This window comes from Triticum aestivum, chromosome 7D (assembly GCF_018294505.1).
Source record: "Triticum aestivum cultivar Chinese Spring chromosome 7D, IWGSC CS RefSeq v2.1, whole genome shotgun sequence".
NCBI classification, from domain to species: Eukaryota; Viridiplantae; Streptophyta; class Magnoliopsida; order Poales; family Poaceae; genus Triticum; species Triticum aestivum.
In genome coordinates, this window is record NC_057814.1 from 118,849,968 (window position 1) to 118,866,148 (window position 16,181).

The 16,181-nt window shown below is 40.6% G+C and overlaps 2 protein-coding genes and 1 long non-coding RNA gene across 6 annotated transcripts; 1 reads left to right on the top strand and 2 right to left on the bottom strand.

Annotated features, from left to right (window-relative positions):
* Positions 1-1,641: 1,641 nt before the first annotated feature.
* Positions 1,642-7,065, top strand: LOC123167734 (kinesin-like protein KIN-4C). Of its 4 annotated transcripts, XR_006484076.1 has the most exons (7): positions 2,500-2,895; positions 3,017-3,073; positions 3,667-3,741; positions 4,292-4,346; positions 5,953-6,064; positions 6,608-6,760; positions 6,852-7,065. XR_006484076.1 is itself a non-coding variant. In XM_044585594.1 (4 exons), exons 1-4 carry the CDS (start codon positions 5,780-5,782, stop codon positions 6,987-6,989), a joined length of 459 nt encoding a protein of 152 aa, XP_044441529.1. In that variant the 5' UTR covers positions 5,716-5,779; the 3' UTR covers positions 6,990-7,065. The 4 variants fall into 4 exon arrangements, 2 of the variants coding, with proteins under 2 accessions (XP_044441529.1, XP_044441528.1); XR_006484077.1 differs by lacking the exons at positions 5,953-6,064; positions 6,608-6,760; positions 6,852-7,065 and adding an exon at positions 1,642-1,899 and having other exon boundaries at positions 2,649-2,895; positions 4,292-5,256; XM_044585594.1 differs by lacking the exons at positions 2,500-2,895; positions 3,017-3,073; positions 3,667-3,741; positions 4,292-4,346 and adding an exon at positions 5,716-5,814 and having other exon boundaries at positions 5,932-6,064.
* Positions 7,066-11,234: 4,169 nt separating this feature from the next.
* Positions 11,235-12,309, bottom strand: LOC123171073 (uncharacterized). The gene is made up of 5 exons (XR_006485267.1): positions 12,194-12,309; positions 11,869-12,128; positions 11,700-11,775; positions 11,480-11,609; positions 11,235-11,381 (listed from the first exon to the last, which is right to left on the bottom strand). It is a non-coding gene; the product is annotated as an uncharacterized lncRNA (long non-coding RNA).
* Positions 12,310-12,685: 376 nt separating this feature from the next.
* Positions 12,686-16,181, bottom strand: LOC123170952 (uncharacterized). The gene is made up of 10 exons (XM_044588648.1): positions 16,071-16,181; positions 14,934-14,999; positions 14,428-14,523; positions 14,244-14,327; positions 14,012-14,150; positions 13,795-13,943; positions 13,537-13,713; positions 13,331-13,456; positions 13,054-13,257; positions 12,686-12,969 (listed from the first exon to the last, which is right to left on the bottom strand). Exons 1-10 carry the CDS (start codon positions 16,179-16,181, stop codon positions 12,763-12,765), a joined length of 1,359 nt encoding a protein of 452 aa, XP_044444583.1. The 3' UTR covers positions 12,686-12,762.

Consider the following 16,181-nt stretch of genomic DNA (forward strand, 5'->3'; position numbering starts at 1 on the left):
GAACAATCAAAATAGAGCTAGCTTTTCTTTTGAGAAAAATAGCTGTTTCATTCATAGCACAAGATTACAAAGAGTCCCTCGGAAAAGAAAGGGAATACATCAGAAAGCCACAGCCGGCCAACGGACAGACCCACACCAGAACACGTCGCCATCGCCGGAGCACACCGAAGCTGGAGAAGACGCCATGCTCACAGGCATGGAGGCCGAAGTCGCCTCACCGCCCTGCCTGAGGATCCAAGAACTCGCGGAATCGACTGATCCGCGAGGACCAAAATTGCTTCTCCATCCGACGCTGCCACCATCGGAGAGGAAAGCCAAGACACCGACCGAACCAGAAGCAACCGACCAACGGCTGGCCAACCACCACCACCCACGAGCTTGACGACGCCACACCAGAGGAGAGCATCGCCACGGGGAAAGCTCTGGGTTGAAAATCGCCGCAGCCGCAGCCGCCGCCACCCCCATAGCACCGACGACGATCAGGCAGAACACGCAAACCACACTCGAGTCCCCATGAAACCAGTGCAGCCACAACGCCGGCCGCACCCAGGGAAACGCAAGACGCTGACGACCCGACGGCACCAACGGCACCATCGAGGAGGAGGGCAAGCAGCGGAGCCATTATTCCTGGCCGGCGACGAGTTCTCCACCGGATCGACGCCGACGGGACCTAAAACTAACCTATCTACACGCCAGGACAAGAGGAACGGGACCCCCACCTCCCCCCCGCCGCCGGAGCGCGCGGCCGGAGGAGGCAAGGATCCACGCCTCGCCGGCGGGAAGCGAGGAAACTGGAGAACTCTCCCTGTCGCCGATCTACTGTAGCGGGGGAAAGGATAAGGAAGACGGGAGTCGGCTTGGGCTTGGTCCTCCTCGATAGAGCTAGCTTATTCGGCCGTAGTCCTTAAGACAGAAGGGCTGGTCGTGGGTTCGAATACCATATCGCACCTTCTTTTTGTTTTCCAAAAAAGTAGGACCAGGCCCAGCTCGGCCCATAGGGGTGCCGGACGGACCAAACCAACGTTTTAACCGGATGGGGAGCGAAATCGATTAACGCTTTATTACTACTTGCGTATCTCTATTTCTAATGGACGAGTTGGTTGAATAGTCCCCCCACTTTCGTCTGGTTTTTTTTGACTGGTTTTTTTTCGACTGGTTTTTTTCGTCACCTCCCCACCCCACCCCACCCCACGCACGCACCCCAAAAAAACCACCCCGCAGGAGGAACGCCGTTCCTCTCGATCCCTCCTGTCGCCGCCGCCGTCCTCTCGATCCCCTCCCATCGCCGCCACCATCCTCTGGATCCCCTCGAGTAAGCGGCGCCGCCGTTGGCTCCCGATCTCCTCGATCTCCTCGATTAAACGAGATCACCGCAGCCGCTGCTCCTCCTCTCCCGGGACGCAGCCGCCACCGCCGAACCAAGGAGACGCCAGCGACCGTCGCTGCCGTCGAGGATCACCAGGAAGCCACCGCCACCGTCGCGCCTCGGATATGTCGCGGATCACCGGGACGCGGCCGTCGCGGATCATGAACACCAGGACACCGCCGGCGGCGGCCCCTCGGATACCGGCAACCGGTGGCGATTGAGACCAACGAGGCGGCACCACACCCCTGGTACTTCCCTTCCCCATCCGCCAATCCTCTACCCCTCCCCCCTCCTCTACAAAGGCCCGTGCGGCCCTGTCCCTACGACCTCGCCGGCCACGACCAGGGATGGCTGTGCATCCCGACGCCTCTCTTCTCCATTGATCCCCCATCTCCTCAAGGTGAATCTTCTCCAGAAGGTACCCCTCTCCTCCCCGACGAGTACTCGCTTCCTTACAGGCAGGGGCGGATCCACCATGGGACATGGGTGTACAGATGCACATCCAAATTCTTTTGCCAAAAATTCGTATATAGGTATGTACTTTTTATATGACAGAAATACTAGCTTATAGGCTCAGTTCAGAGCAGCCCAATAGCCGGCAACAAACCAGCAAACCAGCCACTTTTGTGTTGAACGCACACGACAGAGTGAACGATGATACTGTGAACTGAATGTCTAGCTGCTATTCAGATTCATTGTGAAATCCCAACTGAATGTGTAGCTGCTATTCAGATTCAGAGAGAAAAATGTGTAGATGACACTGAGTGAGGATCTGCTTGATTTCATTAGCAGGAAAAAAATAATTATCTTTGAATTGTAGGCAGTAGAGCATGTCTTGAATTATCTTGGAATTGTAAGTTGTAGATGACACCTGGTTAAGCTTGCACACCTTTTTTCTATGGATTTCACGGAGGAAGATTTGATGCATAACTTGATTACATTAATTGGGACGGAATCCTTTTTTCAAGTGAACGATGATGTTGTCATATCTCGTCCTTAAGCCATGACATATTGTAGTTTTCTCCTTCTATTTTGTAATTTTCTTAATCTTTTCAGATATTGTTGCTATTGTGAAATTCGTATTGCTGTGAACCAATTGGCTTGACTATTAGGGTGCAAAAAAAAAGAGCACTCAAATTGAATTTCTGGATCCGCCACTGCTTATACAGGCACGTAGTATGGGCTGACTGTCAGGGTCCTGACACGGGCTCTCCTTGTCCTGATCTGATCTTGATGCTACTCGGTCAATCTATGATGTTTGTTTCCTGTGTTTACATGGCAGAGTGGTTGCTGCACTCGCTTTTGGATGTGGATGCAAGTTGGGAACTCATTCAGTGATTTGAGGGTGCAGGTAGAGATGATGCTGCGGATGGGATGGGAAGATGCGTGTGTGCTAGCTGCCATTGCAGGGACTTTTTATTTTTCGGATAGTTCAGCGTCTTATTACGAATCTGATAGTGCTATCTGCCACACATACACCATGTTACGAATCTATTTACATGCGACTCAGAGAAAGAATTGCTTTGCAGGTACACACTTGCTGCCAACTGATGTATTGAACTTTCAAGGATTTTGATTGGTCGCCCAAATAACCCATTCTCCTTTTGTTGATATTTATGAAGGAGATCATTATTTCTCTTTTAGTTTCAGGCTGCCAACATCACGAATTTCATACTTATGGAGTGGAGCCACCAAACTATTTATGAGGTAAAATCACTATATACATATTGTTTTCCCACCTGCGTGCTTGCTTGTGTTTGTTTCTAGCCGGCAAGAATCCATCGAGTCTTCCTCTGTGTGTGCAACCTTGCCAGTGTGTGAATCAATCAAGGCAAGGGCAACCAAAGTTAAGTATGTGAGAGTCTTGCCGGGATCTGATCTATCAACTCCTTCAGCCAGCTTTGCACCATGTGCACATCGTCCATGCTAGAAAAGCACTTGGCAAGTGGACGGCTCAGTTGGCCCTGCGTCAACAATTCAAATCCTTATCTATACTCCATAGACACATACTTTTTTATGCAATTCTGAATTTATGGAAGCAGAAGAACTGATTATGTGAATTAAATATGTAATCCCATGTGTAGGTGCTATCCAAGTGTTGTGATTATTTATGCGCATATAACTTGCAGGTAGTTAACTCTATAGTATGAAGACTTAAAAATACAAGTGCATGTCATTGGTGTTTCTGAATCCATCTTCCATCACTTGTAATACTTTTGTATTACATAATACTATTTTTCCAGCAGTTGAATGACATATCGATGGTATTTGTAATAAATTTCTTTCTTCCATATTACCAGGAAATATGTTGAAGCACCGAATATATTCCATTTGCAGTGGACAAACAGAACAACACAACACATAAGCAGAGGAAAGTAAGCGCAAACCTTTCTCTCTTTAAATTCTTGAGGATGGTAACATTTTGTTACAGGTGTTCAAGATTCAGTTCTAACATTTTGGGGTTGCTAATCCATTGCAAGTAATCATTGCTTAACTACAATGTTATCCAAATTTCATGTGACTTGAGTGCTATCTCATTTAGTTTTATGGCTTACAAATAACGTGCAATTTTGAAATTTTGTTTGTTGGTGGCCACATTTTCAATATAACTCAGAAAACTATTGAATACGTTATCAGTATGGCCTCTGAAAAATGATGTTTTTTCAGATATGCATCCACCTTCAAGTCCATCCATAGGCATTTTAAGCAATTCATTTTGAAAGGGCTATATAAATAGCTTAGAGAGAGACATCTACTAGCAGTAGAATGAAGCCTCCTTGTAGTAACTCTGTGTGAAAGAATTGATATAAAAGACTAGAAATATATAAATAATATATAGAAGGTAGAACCATAGAGAGATGTGTATGTTTAATTGGTATATTTTCAGTAGTATATTTGTGAAGCTGGTATATCTTTCTTTTATAGGACATGGTTGCTCTTGCTTCATCTAAATAGGCCGTCTGGAATGCCATGAGACCAGGTTGTACTATCATTTTGAATTTGTTTACTAACACCACAACTACCACATCCTCGCTAAACGACAGAGGTTGCTAGCAACTGCACGTGGAAAGATTGAATGTGATATTCTGTCTACTAATCAATAGTGTATTACTAAAACTACATATTGATGACTTTTTAAACAACATATAGTATTGTCCCCAGTTCTGCTTGATTTGATTTGTATTTCCCATCAGTTTTGTGTTTTGTCAGAGAATGGTTTTTCTTTACCTACGGTAGTCCCTGTACTCAGGTAAATCCTTTTGCATCATTTCACTATTGGTTCTGTCGTAATTGTATTACATTGGGATTGCAACATGTGGGCTCCAACAAACATAATTTCAAAATTGCACGTTATTTGTATGACATAAAACTAAATGAGATATCACTCAACTCACATGAACTTTGGATAACATTGTAGTTAAACATTGATTACTTGCAATGCATTAGCAACCCCAAAATGTTAGAACTGAATCTTGAACGCTTGTAACAAAATTTTACCATCCTCAAGAATTTAAAGAGAAAGAAAGGTTTGCACTTACATTCCTGTTAGTCCACTGCCAATTCATAGTATTGTTAGGATTTCTGGGATCCTACATTTTGACTATTTAGCTGATCCCAAGTTATTTATATAGTTTTATCCCATTACATCAGATCTTTTTGGTTGCACGTATTAATTTACTGATTGTGTACTGGAAGCAATTTACTGACTTGTGTAGTATTTAGCTGATCCAAGGTTAGGCTTTTAAGTTTTCTCTCATTACACCATTGCATTTTAGAATTTTGTAGCTAAAAGTTTCTATTAAATTGGTGCCCGTATTAGAGGGAGGCATCGGTTAACTAAGCATATCGTCGCATGTATAGAGACCTCCAGTCCAGCATGTCAAGGTTGCTCTGTGCGGGCTCGATTAAAGGGGGCATGTACTTTATTAAGAACGAGTGAGTGCCGTCCTGTATCAAGTGCATGTCATGGGTTTGATAATATCTTAGAGAATCAATTTGTACTACATTATTCGCTGGAGGTAGCATCACGATGACACAGAATTAAGGACTCGTGATTGGGAGTGTCTAAAAATTTATCAACTATTCTGATGTTCCATAAATCGTTAGTTTACCGAAAAAGGAAGGAGCTACCATCGCGGTTTGATTGCGTTCATCTTGGACTAATCATGATCAATTTGATGAGGCCTCCATCAGTTTCGTATAGGTTGTGCTAAGGATTCAACAAATTATGAGAAACCTGACGTCGAAAGATAGTGATAGACCATCGGATGAAGTTTACTATATGTTTTTGTCTTTACCATGTTTTTTCTTAGACCATGTTGATTTTCAAATAAAGTGCAAGTTCTGAATGAAAGAGTAGACATTTTCTTATTTATGTAAAATTTTGCAACAAATTTTTTTGCCTTACCAATCATGCGGTGTGGGTGCTCACCGGCGCTGGAGCTGAGGTGAGGCGAATTCAAAACTTCACCCAAATGTCCGGATTTCTCATATTTCCGGCTTGGAATGCCCAGATTTCTTGTTTCCTTGGCTTATACTTTGGGTCTTGCACCTTTTCTTTATAGGTTCTGCGAATTCTTGTTTAGGGATCCGATGGAGAGCTCGGATATGGCATCGCAGCCGTTGAGCGACAGGGTCACGCCGAAGCTCCTCCTCGGCTGCACGGATTGCGTCACTGTCATGCAGGGCGAGCCGCAGGTATGATTTTCTTTGGTTGCCTCTGGTGGTCTTGGCAACATGCGCTCCCAGGATTACAAATTCAACTGCCAGATGGGTAGGAACATGATAGATTTGGGTCGACATGATATGTTCTGGAAGTTGATTCATTCATTCGCTTATTTGTCTGGTTTGTTGCCATCCGAGGGTGGTCCATGAAATCAGGTCTCTGTATTCTTTTTTTTCAATCAAAGGGGAGCTACCCTGGCTCCCTTTCATAGAAACGAGACCAAAGGTGTCTGTATTCTCGAGAAAATAATCATGACATCTGTCAACTTTCTTTTTAGGAATGGCTTAATCATATGAGTTTGCACCGTCAACTTTTTCACATCATTTCTTTTACCACTTTGCTTCCAATAATTCAAACAACATATTATGGCTTGTTTAGTTATGGGATCCCTAATGTCCAGATCTCAGCTTAGAACATAGATAGTAGCAAGGTAACAACGAATAGTTATAGTTAAGAGTAATATTAGTTCTTGGATGTTTAACTTCTAACTTGGCTTTTTCTCGTACAATATTTAGACTGGATCCGGAAAGACATATACGACGGGTACCAATTATACTGGTGAAGCTGATCGTGGAGGAATAATTGCACCTCTCATGGAGACGATATTCAGGAAATCTGATGCGATGAACCGTCATACAGAGTTCTTAATTAGGGTATCCTTCATCGAGGTACACTAGCCGGTAGCAGTTATCTTTACTTAAATAATTGGAATATATATTTTTCTTATTACCATTTTGTTTGTGTTGCTGTTCGCATCAGATATTCAAGGAGGAAGTATTTGATTTACTTGATGATCATGGGTCTGTTGCAAAAGTGGCAGCGCCTGCTAGAGTGCCTATTCAGATTCAACAAAACTGCAAATGGAAGCATTACACTTGCTGGCGTGATGGAGGCTAAGGTCAAGTCAAAAGAAGATATGGGCCATATGGCCATGCACTTGGCACGAGGATCTTCGTCACGCGCAACTAAAAGTACAAAAATACATAGCCAGGCAAGGTAAGTCGCATATACTGCTATAGCTAGGAGCCAACGCAGAGGCCCCGACTCCTCTACGTAGCTGCGCTAACCTGTATTTCACAGCTATGGACTCCTAAAGTCCTAATGAATTTTGTTTGCAATTGCTATGTTCCCTGTTGGGTTTTAGATTGGACCCTAATGATTAGATTTTTATTTTAGCTAGGTGATTACAGATCAACAGGATGCATGCATACGCAAGGTTAGGGTAGTTCTAGGGAGATCTATTGTTGCTACACATTAATGGCTGTTGTTTTACAAAATCCTGATACATCATGTTCTCTGTAGTGCGTTGCTCTTTTGGTTGATACGTGCAAGTAATGTATGCCGATTGGAAGTTGATCAGCATGCGTCAGATATGAAGAGAGGGAGGCAACACAATGGACATCAATCGAGTTTCAGAAATAAATGTTCATATAATCAAATTTCAGGATTGTTCATCTTCATAGGTTAATTCGTGAACTCTATTTTATAGGTTCACTTCTTACATAGGGACAAAGTAGGTGTCACAATCCTGAACCCCCTGTTCATGTTGGGTCTTCAAGGAGCTTACTTAGCTTGACCTTGTGGTTTTGATCTGGTGAATCACAAGCTAACAATAATCTGTTGTATGACTACAGTGTATCCTTTAAAAAATAGGCGTCCAACAACTGTTTATATGATCAACTCTGAAATAGTAACACAACAAATGACAACAGATGGTAGTTTGGCATTTATGATCAACTCCTATGAAATAGGTACAAATCAAATGACACGATACTTATCCAAAAATGATGAACTATTTTCCCATTGACAACCATCAAGTATTGTACAATTTGATGTACGTATATGGATGATGAATTTGCGATGATGAGGCCTTTAGCTACTAATCCATTTCTCATGATTTTCTGTGCCTTTTATTTGGGTTTTTTTTAGAAGCCCTTGTTATCTATTATTTGAAACTTTTAAGTCCCAGAGATTGCACATGTGCTGGAGAGCTCAGTTCTTCTTTTCTTTAGATCGGGCTGCAAAGCAAGTTGCTGATGAAGTGAAGTAGATGATTCAAAATGAGAAGAAATTCACTGTATTTATTTACGATAGTGAACTTGAATTGTTTTGGTAAACAATTTCGTGAGCTGGCATTACACCTATTTTGGTAAACTATTTCGAGAGCTGGCATTATATCATCCGTTGCGGCTCTTATTTCATGTGCCTTCTTGAAAGAGCACATGTAGAAGAAAATATGGTGAAATAATAAAGTTTGTAGAGCAAGACAATGGATTCCATCAACTCCCAAGTCTCAAGTTCTTCATGTTTTCTGACCTAAATATTAACATGAGGTGAATGAAGATGATGTCATGTCTTGTTGCAGGGTGATTGAGGAGTAAATGCAAAGGTACAAAGAGTAACTGATAAGTGTGTTTGAACAATGATAGTTGTTCACATTAGGCATTTGCGTAGGTACTGTGTGCAGTTGCAACCCCCACTCATATGTGTGAATTGAATCTACTTCCTTTTCTTCCTGTTCAAATATAGGGTAAAAATAATGTTTAATTTTTTATTCAACCCAACAGATTTTTTTTGTTGGAATCAAGTTCAAGACATGTCTTTTGCTGATTGTGCCAGTAGAGCTGCAAGAGTGGTGGACATGCAACACAGGGAGGTGAAAGAAGGGAGGATCAGGAAGGATGGAGGGAGGTGACAAAGCTGGGAGAAAGGAGGGAGACATCAAGGAAGGTGGCATGGGAAGAAAGTGAAGTTGTGGCCCAAGGCTAGAGTGTGATCGTGTAAAATTGTTACCTTTCCATCAATGCTCAGGTTCATTGTCATTTTTAAAGTCTGGCACTTGAAGATCTACACAATTGTTGTCGAGGAAGATGATAAACTCAATGAGGATGATAATTGGGGTTATTGTGAAGCTCGATGTTTGGTGGAGTACTCTCGCGGTAAAGAGGACAAGGCATGCAAACATGAGTAACCGATAGGTTTGTGTAATCACTTCCATTTTTTCTAGGAACATTGAATATAATTGATTTTGTAAAGAAAGCGGTAGAGAAGACTGTACTTTTGGACCTTCAGGTGAAGCGGGAATTATATCATTGTGATATCAAATAATTGTTCATTGATTGTTTGAATGAGTTGTTGACATATGATTAATGTATGATAAATTTGCGTTGTGAAGTATGTGTATGAATCAAGTATCGCCCACTTCTTTGATTTTATCGGTTTTGCTAAATCTCAATGTGTCTGAATTTTTGTTGCCGTGTCACTGACTTTTTGCTTTGCACGAGGCCGAAGACGGGGATGACATGAGGAGAGCCAACCACAGCGAGGCCGAGCCATGTACAAGCAGGAGCGAGTCTGAAACTTAACCAGTGAAGGTGCATGGGCGTGCGGGTGGGGGAGGGGTGACATCAAAGTTGTTCATTGAGGATGGCCGAGGCGGCAACCCACATGGCGGTGGTGGGAGGTCGAGGGGAGCGGGGAGGTGATAGCCGCGGGTTGCGGGGATGGAGGAAGGAAATTAGGCTTGGGTAGGGCACGATGAAGGAGGAGTAACTGTTTGGGAAAGGTGGGAGAAAATGAATAGGTGGTAGCATGTTCCTAGGGTTGCGGGGATGGAGGATGGAAATTAGGCTTGGGTAGGGCATGATGGAGGAGGAGTAACCATTATGGGAAAGGAGGGAGAAAATGAATAGGTGGTAGCATGTTCCTAATCGTTGGATATTGTTTTTATTGCCAAAAAGAGAAGTGAAGTTTTGTCAAGTATCTAACGTATAGGTGCCTTCTTAATTTATTTTCAATCATTTGCCCGTAGCAACGCACGGGCATTCTACTAGTATATTTTAAATTCAAACTAAAAGCGTAAATTCACAGAAATAAAGCGTATTGTGACGATGAACCCACGGAGTCAATCCGTGTTTTATTATTACTAGCACAAATGCCCGTGCGTTGCACCGGGCGGAAAAGGGGCACAACTGGCTTCATGTTCCATTATGCACCATTTTATATATCCAATTTTAATAAACATCGATAATAAGGTTAAGCAGATTAGTGTTTTTTATAGCATAGAAAGCATGCCCGTGCGTTGTAGCGGGAGTTTTAAAAAATAGCCCATGGTCCTAACCTTATCCAATAAGCATGGCCAAAGACACCCCCACCCCTGAAGTTCAGAATCTAAAAAAAACCAACAGTTTTGGTTTGCAACTTCCTTCTTACGAAATACAAAGTGAAAGCGTAAACTTACGAGGAGAAGCGTATTGTGACGGTGAACCCGACAAAGTCAATCCATGCTTTATTATTAGGGAGAGATATATATCATTCAAGGATCTCTGTCTCAGTGGAAAATATAATAGAAAAAAGGAAATAAATTTTCGAAAAAATGCTCCCGGCAAAGTTCAACTCAATAAAAGTCATTAGTTGATTTTTTTTCCTGTGTGACTGAAGACTCAGGATTTGAACCAAAATTATGTGGTTTTTTTTTTCTCTAGCCAAAGTTAGGTCAAGCCTGCTAAACTCTGTAGCCTGTTTAAATTACGTGTTTTTATGAATATATTCTCGTTTAGCTCTTGAGAATTAAGTAAATATACCAATCCAAACCTTAATTTTTTTCATCAACACCATACATGTACGTACACTCTACAGTGACGTTAGAGGGAAATACAAAGCAATTTTTTTGGTACAGTACATATAGATTTGTCTTTTTTGTGTAGCTCACATTTTAATGTATTTCGACCTGAAAATTTGCACAGATGTACATTATGTATCTAGGTATATGTGTATTTATTTTCAGAATTTTTTGAAACTAAAAAGTTTGGATTTAGAAGTTACATGTGCATTATGTATCTACGTATATGTGTATTTATTTTCAGAATTTTTTGAAACTAAAAAGTTTGGATTTAGAAGTTTTCAAATAAAGGCCTCCGTGGAGCTCGGTCTCTAGTTGGCATTTTCGAATAGAAACAAACTATAAAATAATTATTAATCAACAGAGTACACGATTCTGTACTATTTGTGATTTCCACAGTATTGTCATGTGTGAACCCACAAACATCGAATTTTGAAGCAATCCGTCATCTCTTATAATTGGCAACCCCAAAAAATGTATATCCTGGCAAGCTCCAAAATTTTCTACATATATGTAAGGGATATCTTAAGTAGAAACCAAAATCTACTATTAATTTCTCAAAGGAAAAAAATCCATCTCTACATGTTCATCGTCTCCCTGCTCATTGTCTATTAACTGTTGGCTGCAAGAAATCTCTCTGACAAATTACCTTCCACCGATTGAGCTCCCTACACAAGCATATTGGTAGGAAAACAAGGTTAGCATATTGGAAGAAGATATTTGAGTCATTTGACATTTCGAGATGAATTGATACTATTTGACATACCCGTTTAACTTTGGATTTTCCTAATACAATTGATGAAGTCCAGTACACCAGCAGGCATGTTATCTTCACATTCATTGTCCTTGAATGTTAGTAGTTGGCCCAAAATTAGTTTTCTGAGTTCATATCCATCCTATTCATTCATTTTTTTGTAAAAGAATGACATCAGCATCACATGTATAATAATCATAAAAGCAAATATCTATACGGTTGCAATATTTACCTTTAAAAATGGCAAATGTGGTCTTTCGTCTTCCCATGTGGACATGAATAGGGGAACAAGATAACCAGACAGTTCCCTTATATAAGAATATAAATATACTTTATTAATATTGTCTACATACTCAAATCAACAAATAATCAGTATCTAGTATTCATCTTCTGAAAAATACCTGTTGTAAACTGGAATATCATCTAGGATTCTATGATGCCATAAGAGAATATCCTCGTTCCATCTAGACCCAGGGCATGCTTTTGACATTGCTTTCGGTAAATGTTCGGAAATCCATATAATTTTTTTCACATATTTTGCGAGTGGGTTGTATCGGTACATTGGATTAATAGGAGTAGGGTCCAAAATGTACACTGTTCTAGTATCTTGATCCAATGTGAATAGAATGAATTCATCAATGCATTGTACTGGAATATGGATCTGAAATAGGCTACATATTAGATGCAATAAAAAAATTGCTCTAAAGTATACAAAAGTGCTCTTACCGATTTGCATGTTGAAACATTATATTTGATACCAGGCCAACTACGAACAGAATTTGCTAGTTGCTCCACATCTAACTTTTTACGAAAATCTGGGTGCCTTCCAAAATCAGTAGTCATCTAGTATAAAAAATTATTGGTTAGAAAGATGATAAAAAATTAGAATATAAAAAGAATATAACGAATATAAAAACATACCCAAAATTTTATGTCGAGATAATGCTTTGCTATCAGTTGCTTTGTTTTTTGTGATGTTTGGATGTCATCCAACATAATCTTCCGTACGATCAAATTAAAGCAATCACGGTCCATGGGTAAATCATCCTTTAGCAATCCTTGTAGTTTTCTGAGAGACAAGCTAATTGGATATGGTTTTGAACTTCGGATCCATACTTTCCTGATAATGATACAAATTAAGAAAATAAACCATTAATAAAACAATTCAGATACTATACAATTGCAATACTAATTTAAAATGACTTACTCTAAAATCTCGGTGTAATCAATTGATTTAATGAAGCTACAGAGTCCAGCTGTTAACTCATGTAAGGTCATATTAGAAAGAATTGATATTAGTGATCTGTATTTATTTTCAACAGATAATGGGATTTTTGTTTTTGTTTTTTTATATCTTCTAAACTTTCCAATATTTGAACATCATCAGGATCTCCCTTGCTGTCATCGTCACTTTCTTCAACGATTGTAGTCATTGCTGCAGTGTTTGTTTTCCAACATAATAGTATGCTGGCTAACTTAAACCTAAAAGAAGTAATCATTTCCTCTGCAACACGAACAATTATTAGTATATTTAAAAAGTACTTTTTGTAAAAGTAACATACTTTTTATTAAAAAAAGATATATACCTGTGTAATTGGGTAGGATAGTGCACATCCGATGAAATATTCCATAAATTTAACCATAAATAAACCACATGAAGAACTATCTTTTTGAATTGCCTTTTGTAATTGTTCTGTGATCTTCCATTCAGTAAGATCAACGTCTTTCCAATCGTCGCTTACCAACTTTTGACTTTTAAGAAGGTCCAAATGAAATTGTATTCCTCGTAGCTAAAAATAAAATAGTGGTAAGAAGAAATGATACACATTATCTAAGTATATTAAAAATCGTGTTGTAACTAACCGTATTAGCAAGATCATCTCTGTCAGAATTCCAGCACAATGAGTCTAGAACTTGAACCTCACATTTTTTTGTATTCACAACAGCTAAATACCAATGTGTGTTATTGGCATTTATTGGAAGTTTAATCTGTAATAAAGATAATTAGGAAAATAGTAAATGAAAATGCATGAAACCTAGAACATGTAAATTATGAATATGGAGATTACCATGTCATGCTGCATATATTCGAGGACAATCTCTGTCATGAAGGCACTACCTTCTTGTATTCCAATGGTGCCATCTCGTTTAAATAGTGAGGTAACAAATGGACTCTCAAAATATACTTTATTATCATTCTGGAGATGTATTTGGTCCTTTATACAACATATATATGCATTGATCACCTATAATTAAGAATTAAAAAATACATTACTAATTGATATTAGTGATTAGAAACTCTTTACTGTTTCAGTAAGGGTACTTACATCATCATTTACCCACTCTTTCTCATCTAGCAGGCACATCAATTGATGTTGCAAGACAGAACTTCCATCTATCTGAACCAGCAATTGTTTTCTCAAAGATGATTCTATTGCTATATGAGCACATAGATCATGGTCGGTCAATGTATAGTCTGCAGAAAATCAAATAATTTAAGAATATATTGTATACGAAAGCACACGTGATAAATCAAGCAAATACCTTGTGGGAGATAATCATATGTCTCATCAACTTTGATCTCTTTATGTGAATTTGGTTCCTTAATATCATGCAATGGGAAAACATGAGATATTGTCGAGCTAGATGGGGATGGAGGTGATGGTAGTGTATCATGATTCATCTAATTATCTTATTCCGGCACAAACGATTCAAAACACTCTGAACCTGGAGAAGATGTTTTCATAGTTGGTGACATAGGTGATGGTTCCAGTACACGTGATTCAGAAATTTTTGCCTTTTTGGAAGACAGGTTATCAAAATCCTCTGCAATGTCCAGTTCAGCGATGTCATCTATTTTCTGCAGTCAGAACAGAAATAAAATGTAAACCTCCAACCGTTAGATCAGTTGAAACAGAGGTAGTACACCATAGCTCCCAGTCTGAATATATGAAACGTACAGTCTTCACGTCGGTATCATCCAGCATTATTGGTGCAATGTCCGAGAGCTGAACCTCCTTGGCCTCCACCTGAGTTGGATTGGATGCCTTTGGCACCTGCACGTGCATACACATCAGAGACATGAAAACCAGGCCAAATCACTTTTTTATTTATTGCATGAATGGCAGGGCAATTCTGAACATCAAGTGACAGCAGACACTTAATTCTACTAAACCATCAAAGAGATGCCACACTTCAGTGTTAACAGAAATAATACAAACAGTGCCATCAACTAAAAAGGCTGTATTCATCATTCTCTCAATTGTTCTGATAAGAACTGAGCTATGTTGCATTGGTGAGCTATGTTCTTCTAATTTTTTTTCCCTGACAGAAGGGAAAACACCCAACTTCTATTAGATAAAACAAAGTATTACAAGGTATATATGGAGAAAAGTGTCGCAGTAATAGACGCATTGTACATGTACCAGGGCTCACATATGCAAACTAATATGAAGGGGATTCATACCTCTGGTGTAGTTGCCAAAGGCAACATTGGACGGCTCAACGGATGTTCATCACTCATCTTAAGGGCCTGAAAAAAATCAATTCCAAATCAGAATAAGCTTTTTGCAGACGGACATCAATGTTGACTAAATCATAACTGTGAAAAAAATAGCCGATCATTCTTTTATTCTCTCAAGTGGCACCCGGCACTTAATTCTACTGAAAAATATGCCGTTCAAATTAAGTGAAGCAAGTTCATACAATAATTAGAAGGTTCAGTACAGTTCTTTGTTTCAAATTGTTTTTCTTGTGATGCGGCAAAGAAATTCTCCTACAGTTGCAAAAATCATTATTCATAGTTTAATAGTAATAATGTTCAGGCAGGCACAAATTTAGGAAAAATACCACATGAATCTGAATTGAACCGTACATGATTCACAATCGCATCTAAGTACAAAACCAACAGTGGTCCTCCATCTAAGCAATCCACGAGTACACTTTATCTCAAGATTACTAACTAAAACCAAGTCTCGCAACAGTAAGAGAAGAAGACCATGACCACCAGTATCAAGTGCTGAAGAATCGTACTAGGTGTTTTACAATTACAGATAGTCGAAGAGCAGTGAAGTGGAAGCAAAGAGGCAACCAAAGCTTGATATTCAGCTCATCTCCAGCAACAGCGGCAGCAAGGTGGCGTCAGTGACGGTCACAGTCAGCTCAAGTTTTGACGAACTTCAGGCTCTACCGCGCCGTGGCGTAGCTTCGAGGGGATACATACCTCTCGTGTAGCCACCACAGGACTCGACGGGCGTTCTTGTTCCTCCGGCGAACTCGGCGCTTGTTCCTCCGGCGAACTCGGCGCTTCTTCCCCCGGCGAACTTGGCGGTGACATTGGATGTTTGTTTAAAAATTGCAATTTGGACAGGATGATGGAGATTATGGTCGAAGGGCAAAACCTGATGGAGATTCCGGCCGAGGACCCTTGCTTCTTATAGCAGCCAATCAAATCCGGGTCGGGCACTACATCAATTTGTGTTGGAGAAGGACACTGCCGGCCTCCAATTTTCCATCCAAATCACGATAGGAGCAGCGGAGGTTGAGAAGGATACCACGGAGGAGGCCAGAGAGGACTGGCGGCCGGAGCCGGCGGCCGGTGTACCATCCTCCATGAACGCCCACGGCGTCCGCCTTCTCCTCCGCCTCGGCTGTAGCCGTGCAGCAAGCCCACGGCGTCCGCCTTCTCCTCCGCCTCGTCTGTAGCCGCACCCAT

Coding starts and splice junctions, on each gene's coding strand:
- LOC123170952 (XM_044588648.1), bottom strand. CDS start 16,181: ATGGGTGCGGCTACAGACGAGGCGGAGGAGAAGGCGGACGCCGTGGGC. Junction 14,328..14,427: donor ATGATACCGACGTGAAGACT/GTACGTTTCATA, acceptor TTCTGACTGCAG/AAAATAGATGACATCGCTGA. Junction 13,258..13,330: donor GAGATGATCTTGCTAATACG/GTTAGTTACAAC, acceptor TTTTATTTTTAG/CTACGAGGAATACAATTTCA.
- LOC123167734 (XM_044585593.1), top strand. CDS start 5,873: ATGCCCAGATTTCTTGTTTCCTTGGCTTATACTTTGGGTCTTGCACCT. Junction 6,065..6,607: donor TCATGCAGGGCGAGCCGCAG/GTATGATTTTCT, acceptor TACAATATTTAG/ACTGGATCCGGAAAGACATA. Junction 6,761..6,851: donor TTAGGGTATCCTTCATCGAG/GTACACTAGCCG, acceptor TGTTCGCATCAG/ATATTCAAGGAGGAAGTATT.